The 14506-nt window shown below is 35.1% G+C and overlaps 1 protein-coding gene across 1 annotated transcript in view; it reads right to left on the reverse strand.

The window, feature by feature from the left end:
• Window positions 1-615: 615 nt before the first annotated feature.
• The window catches only part of PCDH10 (protocadherin 10), a 32269-nt gene continuing 18378 nt past the window's right edge, over window positions 616-14506 (reverse strand). The window contains exon 5 of the mRNA XM_050896322.1: window positions 616-1436. Coding sequence (XP_050752279.1) covers window positions 1417-1436 — 20 coding nt within the window. The 3' untranslated portion in view covers window positions 616-1416. The remainder of the gene's footprint in view (window positions 1437-14506) is intronic.

The raw sequence follows: 14506 nt of genomic DNA on the forward strand, positions 1-14506 counted from the left end.
TAAAGATTATATGCAAGGGCTTAATCCTTTTCCCAGCAAAGATGGTAGCCAACCCCATTTGAACTCCAATGGGAGAGGGGTCAGCTGAGAATGTGCCATGTTCCTCATTTCAAATCTCCTTTGTGATGAAAGAGTCAATAGTTTGGCATATACTTTGCCTTTGTAATTTGAATTCTATCAACAACTATTCCTAGCCACAAGAGAAATATTTTTAGGCAATATATTTGTATAGTTTCACAAAACTATGTCAAAGAGAGATGTGTGGGTGTTTGTGTGTGTGTATGTACGTATGGATGTATGCATACTTATGAGTTTGCGATGATTTTCTTAAAATACTGAACTTCACTTACATTATATCTTACATTGCAAAATGTACAGACACCCAGTGTTCTTTTTAACAACATATACAGGTGAGTTTATAGAGCCTTATAAAAGATTTTGTGATTCCAAATTAAAAATCATAGAAATATAATCAAAATAATGGAGAGTGATTTATACCTCTGATAGTACATAGCGCTCATTCTGGTAATATTGACAGCTGCATCTTTGGCATTGAAAATTCATTACAACTTTTAGACAAAATGTTGTTGCTTACAGCTTTTTTTTTTTTTTTTAAACAAGAAAAACAGGATTGACCAAAATATGAATATTGGGGAAGTACTATTAAAGGTTTATTTTATTTTTGTTTTCAGCAAGGATAGCTTAGGAACCCTGAATTACCTTCTCACTTTAGTGTATGGTGTAGACTGTATGAATCCATTTAAAAATCAACTAAGTTGTACCACGTTTTTCGGAAAATTATATATAATATAATATATATATATTTTATATTTATTTAGAAGCTTTGAAATAGTACAGTAAACACTTTGCAACACGGTGTATAAACTACAGAATGTCTTTGATAATTTTGTGGGTCTTCAGATTAACAACATTTTTATGACCCACAGGTGAAAAGAACATGACCACAATCTCTCTTGTAAAGTTGGAAGAGTTTGGGGAACACTTGATCACACAAAAATAATATAAAACAGTCAAGTTTAAAACAGTGATATTGCATTTATAATGCACGTTTCTTTTATCTGTACGATTGGCTTCTTGTGGTGAATATAAACATCTAAAGGGCTCAGTGACATTTTGGAGAGAGAAAGATATATAGTGCTGTAAACAGGCACACACTGATCAGAGAGGCAAGATCAGTTGCCTCTGAAGTTTCTACAGTTCTACACATTTCAACTCATTTCTCAGGCCTGCTGAGAGCAATTAGGTCCTATTGTTGGCCATGATGTCTCCAACAGCACACAAATCCTTCAGTTACACAGAACTGGATGGCCAAGATAATGAAGTTGAAAGTTGATGCTTTTTGTTGGTCGACTTTTGTGCAAATCATGCTGCTTCAGGTAAGTCCTGTAGAAGTGACTAGCATATCCTTTTCCGTGCTGCAGGAAAGAAAGAAAGACACTTCTGAGAGAAAAAAAAAAAAATCAGTCTCCAACAGTTCTTAGGTTTAGTATTGCTTAGAGTGTAGAGAAACAATCAAAACTTGTCACAAACTGTCGCTTAAAATTCCCATTGTAGCAAACAGTTTAATGTTGATTCACTTTTCAGAGAAAAGTCTTTTTGAGACTTGATAGCCTGAAAACCAAACTTCACATGCTGTTTTAGCATTCTGCCTAACATGTCATGGCAAGTATTCCAATGTGCCTATACAGAATTGGTATAAAAACAAGGCAAATAGTCAGACTTGCAGGCTTAATATTACAGGAATTTCCAAGCCTATTTTTTCCTAGCTCAGCTTGTTATTTGAAGCAAGATCTAGAATGCCCCAAAGATTCAGAAGCCGGTTTTCCTTCTCTTTCAAAGTGAACCATTATCCTCATCACCAAACGACCCTTTAGTCTGGTTTGACAGAGACGAAAAAATGGTGCAGTAGTGCTACAATTCAAATTTCAGCATTTACTGTCAGGCTGGAAATTAACTTGTGTTACACAGATAAAGAAGGTCAATGCATTAGCAAACCCATATCCTAATCCACCAGCTGTGGTAGCTGTATTACCTCAAGACACTGGCTATTTTAACTGTAATTGGGAGCAAAGGTAACAAATGATTCGTACTAGCATTCAGGCAGACCCTGGGTTAAAGTCTGATCTCAGTCACACATGAAGTTGAGACAAGGAACTAACTCGCTTGCTGAAGTATTATTATCATCATCATCATCATCATTATTGTTTAGTAAAGCTTGTAATGATAAAATCAGGTTTTACCTTAGCTCCAAATCAACGAAATCCCTACCTGAAATTCAGTGTATTTCTGTGCGTGAAGTGTTACAACTAAAACAAAAAGGAATCTTAACTTTAGAATGAATCTTTGAATCAAGCCGTCCATATATACAAGTTGATGCTTGCATGCTGACACACAAACACATCCAGTCTCCGTTCCATTTAACATAAATATATACATTAGCCATACTTATTCACTACGTATGTTCACTAGTAAACATATGAAATGTATGTACTGTATCACAGGGAAGTTAGATTACTTACAGGAAAATGTTAACATGGGTGTCGTATGTTTGTTTAATCTAGCCTGCCTATGCCATAGGATGCACGCAGAAAAATGTGAAAAACATTTATGTATAAGCTATCTGTTCAACATACAGACAACTGCCAGACGTGTTATTAACATTAAAATTAAAACATCTCATATATTATGTTTTGGATGTTTCAATTCTGTAGCAAATTAGTAGCAGAATTAGAAAGGATTTTTAAAAGCTTCCGCAAGATTTTTTTTTAACATTGTAGTTAAGATTAATGAGATCAGAATCTTCATCATGTTTTGATGCAGTATATGATCAGATCAATCAAGTTTCTAGACATCTTTTAAAATATCTTTTTAAATATTACAAAAAACAATCATTCCAATAATAGTAATAACAATAACAAGACTTACATTTGATCTTCAAAACTTTTTTCCAAAAGTTCACTAATAATTTCCGTTCTCTTGTAAATATGTAAGTACAGTAGTCAGATTGCTGTCTGCCATTGAAGAACTCATGCTGCAGTACAGACAGGGTAGGACTTTCATGGGAGAAAACTATACAGATATGCAGCCGGGGCAATTGCTGCTTTCCTGCAGGCCGCCTACTCCTGTCTGACAGAGTGCACTGGTGGTGTTGATGTGGCACTTGAGGTGCACAGCAACATCGGTTTACGATACTCTTGCAGATAATACAGAGATTGAGTTTCTGGTTGTGTCTAGTCTTTTGCCATGTAAATTAGTGCATTTTTTAATTTTTAAACTTCAGTTAATATGCTTACGTTACAATACAATCGGGCCATTTTATAGCAATAACTAAACATTACACATTAGGGTGCAGAACACCTGCAACTCTCCCCACCTACAAAAATCCTTGTCCCAAATCCTAAAATATCCTCTGCCAACACATAAAATGCATTGGATTTCAAAGGCAACTTTTGTACTCCATGGGTTTTTTTTTTTCTGTATTTGCACAGAAATTTATGTGCAAGCAAATCTCTCCATGTCTATACCAGTTTCCGTCTTTTTACAGATGGGGAATATAAATCAGAGAGGTTAAATGGAAAGGAGGATGGACTTAGCTTAAAACAGAGGGCAATGAAAGTTCTGACATCTGTTCCTGGCTCTGTGTGTGTGTGTGCATGCATGTGTGTTCATAAATAAACTTTAATAAGAAACACTACGCCTCTCTGTATCACGGTTTCTCCATCTGTAAAATGGGAATAATATTGCTTACCTATCTCCTAGAGGTGCAGGAAGGTTTAAATCACTATTCTTTATAATCCACTTTGAGATCCAGAGATGGCAAGTGCTATAGAAATGGAAGTATCAGAGTCAGTGTAAGAGCTGGAACAAGAACACCATAATTTCTGGTGCCTAATATCTCCTCTGAGATCACAGCTCTCTCTTTCATTCCTATTTTATCTCCTGTTCCAAACTCTCAAACTAGTGCATAGGGAAGCTTCAAGTCTGTGTAAGTACGGGTACTGGTTAGAAAGAGGGTTTTAATAATAAGCAGTTTCATAATTCTGTTAAGGTAATTATACTATTTGTACATATATTCTAATAGTGTTTGAGGTGAAGATGATTAAAGAATCACAGGTATTCCAATTAACATTCTTAGGGTACACGATTTGTGCTGTACTGACTATTGATCCTTCCCCAAAGACCTTAACAAAAATTTTGAGTGTTACAGTAAGAGCGCTTAATGCATAAAATTTATACAGAATTGCAATAAAAACTGGAAATAAAAACCAGCAAAAATATATTAAGATTCATTTGTTCCTCAGTACACATTACTAAGCCTCCCATTCACAGTGAGCTAGTTCCGTGCAGACTGACGAGAGAAGACATGTAAAGACATCAGTGGTAGATGAACAGAAAACTAAATGAAAAACACTAACATAAGAAACAGAAAAGAGAAAATAAAGTATGCAATGATTATTCCTAGCTTATGAATCAGAAATGAACAGAAAATACTGTAAAGCCCTAGTCTCTTTAATAAATCTTCCTTTCCCCCTGTTGTGAATCATCCTGTTGCATCCAAACTTAATGTCAGACTACTACTTTACAGCCATGAATACAGTCATATACATTTCCTCTTTCGGCAAACCCTAGAAGGGATTGCCTGTACTTGCAAGCCCTTCAAACTCTCTGAATCACAATTTTCTCCTGCTTAGTATGGCTAGCTAATCTAACTAGGATGGAGAGAAGGCCCACTGCTTCCCTCCACAGCTGGCAAGCAAAGCAGCGAAAGAAAACACACCCTATACCTTTTATAACTATTGTCACTTTCACTCTATACTATATTTAAGAGCTCCATAAACTCCCACAGCATTATATCTGCTATAACAGAATGACTGCTGAGTTCCCCCAAGTGCCAACAGTCTAAAGATCCAAATGAACCCCTAGATAATAAAAACTCCAGAGAATATCAAATGCCAGGCATGTTGCTGCTGTTACAGAAATATCGCTGGTCCCCCGTCACTTAGGTGAAAGAAGACATTTGAACCTAAAAACCTCTTTTAAATCAAAGAAAGCTATGCAACAGGAGAACAGGGGGAAAAGCCAGTACGTAAACTGTCATCTTGCTATTTCAGATCCAAATTCTGTAAGTTGGCACAATATCCAAGTAATATTTATCTTCATATGGGCTTTCAGATACGGGCTTCTATGCAAGCAGTCAACGCATTACGTTTTTTCTTGTGGGTCCCCTGTAACAAGTGCGTGTCTCACCGTACCGTGTTTATGCAGATCAGGTGGCCCCCACGCAACACTGCAACTGATGCAGAGATTACGGGAGGCTGTAATCTCCTGCATCCCACTCAGAAATAGCCCAGCTAGTCAGGCTTTGCAGTGAATGCCTTTCACTTGCAGTGAACAATAATTTAAAAAGGAGTTAATTACCTCATATACATTATGGCTATGTTGGTTTTAAATTTGCATTATTAATTTTAACTCATTGTATATTTTTATGGTTTGCTTTACAGTCTATACGTTAACTGTAGCAGATGAAATATTGCCCTTCACTAAGTCCCGTTAGCTTTGACAGAGCCAGGAATGGATAATTCTAGTGACAACCAACAGGCTGCAAATTCAGCATTCTTGTTTTAACTTGGCCTAATTGAATAGAGACCAAGATGTAAGTAGTGGTAGAAGGTATTCTATATTAAATAACCTGGCTGTTTCAGTTAACCTGGAGCTCTCGTTCAGTTATCAGCAACTAGATTTTTGGAAAGAGGTCAACAAGTGAATGGCAATGCAGAGTAAACTACCATAGCTCCCTCACCCTTTGTAGTGGTGCATCCAGGTAAGGGGTGAGACACACGGCTGGGGCTGGGGCTGGGGGATGTAGGATGGGGATTACTCTGCTGCCACCCATGTTCTGTGGATAAAAAAGTATTCCAGTCATTGCAGGTGTCAATTCAGTCTCTTTTGCAATCCATAAAGTCTTTTTTTTTTTTAATGAGCTATTACTTAAAGAAGTTTTTTAAAGCGTTGCTAATAATATTTTATGAAAATTCCACTGATGGTATTATAAAAAGAGATTGTCTTATCCAGTCCGGTAACCTTTGGTACATAAATATGAAAATAATATTTTTCTCATGTATCTTTTTTGTGCTTCAAATCTATGTACTCTGTAGAGCACACTTGGACAAAATAGCTTGCGTTCCAGATGCCCATGTTACATTTTACACAATTAATGTGGTTTTGTTAACTCTGTATTATATCAAATAGTTTAAAAAAGGAAGAGGGAACATACTTACTTCTGTACTTTAAAAAAAAAAAAAAAAAAAAAAAAAAAAAGGCCAACTCTCCCCTGATGTCAGTGAGTCAGTTGGCTCTCGTGGCCACAGTTTATGTGCTTATGTGTATGTCTGAAGACTCCTGAAGGCCACCAAGGGAGTTAGGTAAGAATGAGACCACATTCTGTCTGGCCATTTCTGACATGTGACAAGATAGGGAAGGCAGGAGAAGCTCCCGCTTGTGAACGTCTAAGTTGCACCAAGGCAGAATTTGTCCCTGATAAAGATACGGAATTCAGTATGACTGAAATGTTCTTTCTGGGATCTGCAAAACCCAAAATATAAATATTGTTTCTAAAATAAACCAACAGCATTTGGACTGATGGGTACAATTACCCAGATTTCATGTGAAACAAAAAAAAAAAATTGTGAGCGTTAGGTCTTCAGGCTGTGAATAAATAAAGTAGGCCAAAATGCAAAAGTCTGTAATTGTTGCACTGAATCTTTTCTGGAAACAGACTTGCTTTTAGCTAAATAAATAAACCCCACAGACCATTAATATCTTTCCTTCCTTTGAGAATACATCTTTATTTCTGGAACAAAGATGATTATGCCAAAAAGCTATCTTTTGTATAAAGTAAACAATGTAATGATATATATTGTCCTTTCCTTTTGTCTTGCATTAAGTGCATACATTTCCATGCGTTTCTATATTCATTTAAATCCGTTCAAGAAACAGTGATTCCCAGCCAAGCCAAAATTTGACGGTGGTGGACACTGCACTGACCATAATCTAGTGAACATGACAAATAGTGTTACCTACTCCATGAAAAGGGGGAAAGAGGTTTGTCCTTTGCACTTCAGTACAAAACTGCCACTTTTCAAATTTGAACATAGTGTTGAATTCTATATCAACAACTTAAACAGATTATCACTCTTTTTTGAAAAAAGTTTATTGACCAAATTTCTGACTGACACATATTGCCACTTCTATTAGCTTCATTTCATGATGGGAAAATACATACTTAAAAGATATTTTTGATGTTTGGAACATGTCTTGGTAAATATTTTCATATGGCAAGTGGGATGCCTGATACAAATGTTGACACATCATGACAGTCACTGAAATAACGTTTCTCTGGTGCTATTGAGTGCTCTGAGATTTATATTCTACCTGGACTTAGCTGATCCTCTGAGAAAAAAAAAAGCATTTCAGTTCTTAAGAATAAGTATCCAAGTCCCAGTTCATGTAAGCACCAGATAAAATTTCTCTCTGTTTAGGACTATCCTCAAGCATAGGCTTAAGTTTAAGCACTGACCTTAATCAACATGTGCTTTACATTAAACATACGATTAAGAAGGATTTTCTTTTGAATCAAGTCCTGGATTTTGTCATCAATGTTCTGTGGCACATGAGATACTTCTATGTGCATTTGATTTTCTGTTCTAAATGCTGACAATTTTTTTTCACTGCCAGCAACAGCCCAGTGGCATAGTACGTCAGATTTGATTTATCTCTGGTTGCCTTTATTTACTACAGAAACAATGCTTTTTAGATACTACAATTCAGCACAGAAAGTGCTAAACCGTATTCTGTAATGCACCATAAAAATACCAGACAGTTTTCCCACAAGATACAGTGAGCAGAAGAAAGCATTTCATCTTTCTGTACTATCATAACCATATTATCTACCTGAAAACACTAAAGATAATACATGACATCACCATTCTATTCAGAGAATCATGGAATATTTAATTTTGCAACAGTTCTTATAATTATGTACTGTATTAAGACCAATTAAATAACTCCTAAATTATCCCTGATGTATGTCAAACTTAGCACAGAGCATATTCCCTAAGAATGTTTCCAAATTCTCCATCAACAACTTATTCTAATTGCACACATGTTCTAGTAGCAAATTCACATTCTTCCCAATTCACTGTAAGCTAATAATTTTGGTACTATCCCTAGTAATACCAGTATTTGATTCCTTTCTTTTTTTTATAAAAATTGCTTATGTATTTGTATGCAACAATCTTTTCTTCTCCTCAATCTTCTTTTCTTCTTCCTCCATGCGGTTTTGGGTTTTGTTTTTTTTTTTCCAAAGTTCACCATTTTATTGCACTCTTCTGAAATCTACAATATACATCTCTTTAAGCTGACAAGCCTGAAAATGAACATGTCAGTTTGAGAGTTAACCAATGCAGAATACACTAAAGGCTGGCTAGAATGTGACTTAAAATTTTCAGTGCCCTGGGAAGAAGAGGAAGGATATGAACCATTCCTCCTAAATTGCTCTTAAGTGCCTAAGTTCCCTATAGATTCAAGGGAGAAGCAGACATGTGTAAGTCACCGTTTGGTGGCCTTCAGAGGTGCCTAAATTAATCATGCTGGATTTGGCCTGAAATAATTAAATTTACTTGTTCTTACACGAGGTAACATGCATTACAGTATTACATCAGCATCACACTGTGTATTCCTATCCAATTTATCTTTGCCATGATGTTTTTTCCACCACCCCGCTCTCCCAGCAAGGATTAGGTGGCATTAGGATCTGACAGGTATGTCCCCTCTTTTTGTGAACGTTTTATTTTCCATTTCTAAAGCACAGTACTTAACTGTTTTTCATGAGCAGCATACACTCAGATTTCAGAGAATCCTTCCCAGTTTACCAAGATAACATACTTAAGTGTATCATATAAACTTCTCTCAATCCTTTCAAAACTTCTCTTATTCAAAAAGACATACCGGCTCGGTTTCTATCCATGAATGAAATTTGCCCACGACCATTCTTTGTCACTTAAGACTACCAGAATGGAATGATTTATATCCACATTATTAAGATTTCTCAGCCGTATCGAGCAATATATGGGGGCCATGTAATGTGATCATATTCAGTCTGCTTTCAGGAATGGTCCCTGGCCCATGTTCTGACACCTGCACCATGTCCAGGACTTCTTGAGGAAGAAAGCTAGCTGACACAGGCTAAAGGCATGCCAGAGAGTGTCAGAGTACAGACCGTAACATGCCAGTGCTGGGAAGGATCTGTTTAATTAATTAGAAGCAGTGTAGCCATATTGGACATAAAGAATATTGCAAGTACAAAGCACACAGCACTTTATCTCAAGTAGAGCAGAAAAAAAGTTATTACTGCATCTCATTTGTAAGCAAGAACTTTTTTAGATCTCAGTTCCTATCAATACCCACAGCTGTGTGCAGCTACATTCAATTGTCATCTAAAGTCCAATTGAGAATCAATGGATGTCAAATTAAAGCACAAATAGGCAACTAAAAAAGCCACAAAGTGACAGAATTTTACTCTGACATAAGATGAATCCACAATATCAGCATCTATAAAATTCCTTATGAATAAAGAAAGGTTGCATTCAAGCAGTTTCATAATGAATCCTTTTCCAGTGCTGAATGCAGCCATGATGCTGGAGGTGAAAAGATAAAGTCAGAGGCCTCAAGTCACTTGCTAAAACAGGAGTCTGTCATCCCTGTAACTTCTTTGGTGAATCTACTCTGCATCCATTTTTTTTTCTTTCTAATCCACATGAATGCTGATAACCTGTGAAAATGTCATGTAAAATAACATCATTTACACATATGGAATAGATTCATGTGTATGCAAGAAATGCAGATTTACTCTTGCAACTCATACATGAACATAATTTTCTGGCAGAATTTAGGAAGTAAGTTCTGAAGATTTGCTTCCCCATGTCCACGGTATTTTCTTCAACCAATAAAGACCATTAACCTATCAAAGAAATTAAATTACCTAGGAGAGTTTGGATTTTCAGTGAATCTACATTGATTACTATCATCGTATTTAGTTCTTCCAACAATTTATTAGGTATTGAAGTTAAAAATTATATTCTAACTGTCTCTATCTCCTACTTCTTCTCTTACAAGAAGGTACCAAATACATCATTTTTCACTCTTCTGACTTCACCATACTATGTTTCTAAAACAAATTAAATATATTGACAGCTACTTCCCAGCAGCAGTCATCCTACTGCTAGCATAAAACTGTGGATTCTTGGTGGCTAGTGTACAAATAGAGCTGTTTACAGGCTTGCCAGATAAATAGCAACTCCGATCCCTAGTGTGCTTCTCCAAACACGATAAATAGATGCAGTTCCTTCTCTTACTGGCTATTTGTTGCATTCTTTAAATGGCTTTCCCTATTTTTCCTCTTTTGATCAAGGAAAAAAAGAAAAAAAGAAAGGGAAGCCCTCAAAAATTAATGCAGTGGAAATGACAGTGGAAAATCAGAGTTACTCTGTGCAGCAAAAGAGCCAGAAACAAGAATATTTTCCTCTGCTCTGCAGGCCAAGGAGTTCCTCACATAGAGGCAAGCAGAGACGAAAAGACTTTGCTGCGCATAGACCCAAGATTAGGCACACATTCAATTCTCCAACTCCTGACTGTCACAATAAGGAGGTTTGTACATTTAAGAATAGCATTTATTCATATTTGAATAGAATTTGCCTATCAAAAATAAATAACTTTAGTGCCTTTGAAAATTTTAACTGCAAACATCTCATTGCTTTCCAAAGAGACTCACATCCATAAGTGGCAAAATTACTTTTGTCATAGGATTTAAATTTATGGGACAAGAGGCATTTTGGAATTTTAAACCAGCATAACACAGTAATCTCAAAAATTACTCCTAAAGTTTCAAGCAATCTTTCTGCTGGTTTTTTTTTTTTTCATATTCCACTGGTAGGAATCCAGAAAATGGTATTTCATTATTTAAAAAAAAATGTCCACAGATGGTATATTCATGGCAGACATAAGCACTCTCAAAATTGACATAAATGAATAAATATAGCACCAGTCTGAGATAGTTAGATATACAAGACTTCTATGTGTTCCAGTCAGAACTGGCAAATACAGACTTTTACAGCTATTAGAGGAAAAGAAATAGTTGAAATGATACATTTTTAAGACAAACTAAAAATTTTCTTTCAAATAAAAGTTACTCAAGTTTTTTTAACTTTTTCAATTATTTTCCTGAACTGTAGTTGCAAAGAGCTCTAGATAAAAACACAAAGAGCGTCTAAGATAAAAGTTGCTATGTAAACCTAATAACGGGCACATATTTTATCAGTATTTTGTACAGTACAGGGTACTGTTAATTCTATCCAAGATCAGTTACATAAAGAGATTCAAGCAAATAGTATTTAAATATAACAGCTAACACCTGTGCTTTAAAATTAAAAGAAGAATGCTTATTTCTTTTTCTTGTATTCATCATTTTCATAAAAATTGATAAAAATAATGTAATTTATAGGTTTTATTGGGCTAAAGCCAAGTTATCTTTGCATATTTATATATTCCTTCCTAACTTTGCTTTCTGAATTATCCATTTCCTTTCTATTATTGCACTAATACTCTGTAAGTGTTCTTCTCTTTGAGCGATAGCTGCAAGAGGAATACGTTCAGATGAAGAATGTAAACCAGTCATGAATGTGAGATAAAAATACGTTTCAGATGTTACACAATAATCATTGAACAGTGAATCATCATAAGTGGTTTATTCAAGATCGTAGAGTACCTACAATAATGAGTCAAAATACATCATAGTCTTGCTCTCCCCTTATTATATTTTAATTAGTATTACCTGTTTACTCCAGGTTTGGGGTTTTTTTTGTAAGCTTTGTTTAACTAATAGAGATGATGTATCTGAAGTGGCAAACTTGAGGTATAAGTGAATAAATCTCTTAGCATTTCAGATAGAGCAAAAATGGGAATGCTCTATTAGACTTTTTAGAAAAGTATTCAATTAGGTTTCTTAGCATTATTAGATGTTGGCTTTTTGACTCGGCCTCCATTTTTGCTGAGCAATTTTGCATGTACAAAGTCATTCTCATTTGTGCAGAAATGAGAGCTGTATCCTGTCCCAGAGAGAAATTCCTGAATATAAGTGAAGAATTCCACTCTCTGTGACAGGGTATGCAGGATATGCAGCTATGCGGATCAGATTTAAAGTTGAAAGATACAATTTTAACACTCTTTTTGAGCACAAAACTGTACTATTCACAAAGGAACAACTCTTTCACTATCCACTTATCATTTGTTTATTCATATCAATAAAACTTGCATTTCAATGCAACTTCTTTTTTTTTTTTAATCCAGCATTACAATGTTTTCTTTCTTCTTACCCCAAGAACTGTAATATGTACCTGCAACTTATTGGTGCTAATTTGTTTGCTTTTACTTCTGTGCATTTTTACTTCAAGTATGTGTGAAAATCACGAACTGAGTTAAAAATGATTAATGAAGGGATCAGACAGCTCACAAGTTTACCTAATTTGTATTAGAAATCAAGTAGGTTAATTTTAAAAGCAAAAATGTAGACAGGTCTCATTTTAAAAAATTAATCAAGTGTCCATTCAAAATAGCTGTTATTTATGTTTAGGCAAATGTAATGCTATAATGTCTATCACAGCTGTGATAAAACTACACAAACAATTTCCAGAAATGAGATGTAACTAAACAAAAAACCAAAGAAAATTCTTCTTCCATCATATTAAATGAACAGAATTGTAATTTTCTTCTTTTTTTGGGGAAACTTTTCCAAAACAGTAAAGACTTCTTGCGTAAAACATCTTTTCATATATTTATGTTACACATGAGCAGAAAATGTTGTGTTACATATCCTGCCGTACAGAAATAGGCCCTTATGATCCTAACTAGATCAAAATACCCCAAAAATATTTTAATGCACTTTTTTTATTCCTTTGAAAAATAATCAAAGGATTGTGAGACACTTCTTGTCCTGGTATAAAGACATGAACATTTTTCTCCTCTAGGTCATTTGTTCTAATCTAATTCAGGGAGATGGATAATGATTCTAAGTTAAACCGTTCTTTGTGCTAGCTCTGTGGTAGATTATTTGAAATAAATTGATGGTCCAATTCCTAAACATTCAACTGTGCAAAGACTTTTGAAAGCTTTTAAATTTTATTTGTAAATCAACTTGACTTGGATAGGTCAAGTTGAGCAGTTGACAAATATTTTGTAGAACGAGAAGCTTGGACTACATCTATATTTTCACATAAACATAGAGACTTGTGCTCAGATCCAAGCCCAGTCTCTCTGATTGCATACAGACCTTCATTGTACCTCTACTGCAGAGTGAGTCAATGGCTATCCAGGCTAAGAAACAGAGGCACAGAATGAAGACAAGCTTACCTTTAAATTTTTTGGATGATACAAACAAGTCTCAGGCAAATCATTTGACTCTGCAAGCCTAGACCTATGTGCATCTATCAAAGGTAGTGTTGATGTTTAGTAACCATGCCACACAAATCAAAACAGTTAGCCAAAGAAAGGGATTTTTTTCCCCTTCCAATTCACCTTGCTTAGGCAGCCAGCTCTTTGGGGAAGAGACCAGCTTTTTTGTTCTCTCTATGTGTATGTCTTACCGAACATGATAAAATCCTGATTCATACATAAAATATGTTGATGGTGTTGGCAATAATTACCATGATAATGATATAGTTTCATCAGTGAAGATGAAGATGCTTGCGTGTATGTAGAAAATATTGCAGAGCTAATTAGGGGGCTACTTTAGAACACAATTATTATTCCAGAATGTCTCCTCATATAAACACTGTTATTCTGTGTAGTAAATTGTGCCTTTATGTAGTTTATTTTAACCTGCTTCCAGAGTAGATTAAGCTATGCCAAAGTCATTTTTTTAGAGCAAAACAAGGATTTCTATATAGAAAGTTAAGGTATTATGGCAATATTTGACTGTTTTCATACATTAAAAAAATCCTAACCTCTTAATAGGAAGAAAAAAATATTCTATCACTAATGTCAGTATGTAACTTTAGGAAGGCTCTAAAGTATTATAAAAGAAATACACATCTAGAATGATCCACAATTACAGGAAAAAAAAAAATTAAAGCTACTTCCTATCATCAGTTATAGACCAAAACACTACTCAGATGGATGTAATGGTGCTATTCCAACTGTTACCATCTCAGGACCTGGTCCAAAGTATTAGAAATAGATCAGAATCAGACTGATCAGGTATTCATTGTGAAGATAGTCTCTGCTAGATATCCTACAGAATCTGGTACAACAGAGTTTGAATCTTGGATTAGGGTTTTTGGTCACTACAGTAAAAATACTTACAAAAATAATGGCTAATCTAACAACCACTCAATGAAAAATTAGATAGAAATGGTTAGAATCTATTTTAAAAATA

The sequence above is a fragment of the Gymnogyps californianus genome, chromosome 4, assembly GCF_018139145.2.
Source record: "Gymnogyps californianus isolate 813 chromosome 4, ASM1813914v2, whole genome shotgun sequence".
Taxonomy (NCBI): domain Eukaryota; kingdom Metazoa; phylum Chordata; class Aves; order Accipitriformes; family Cathartidae; genus Gymnogyps; species Gymnogyps californianus.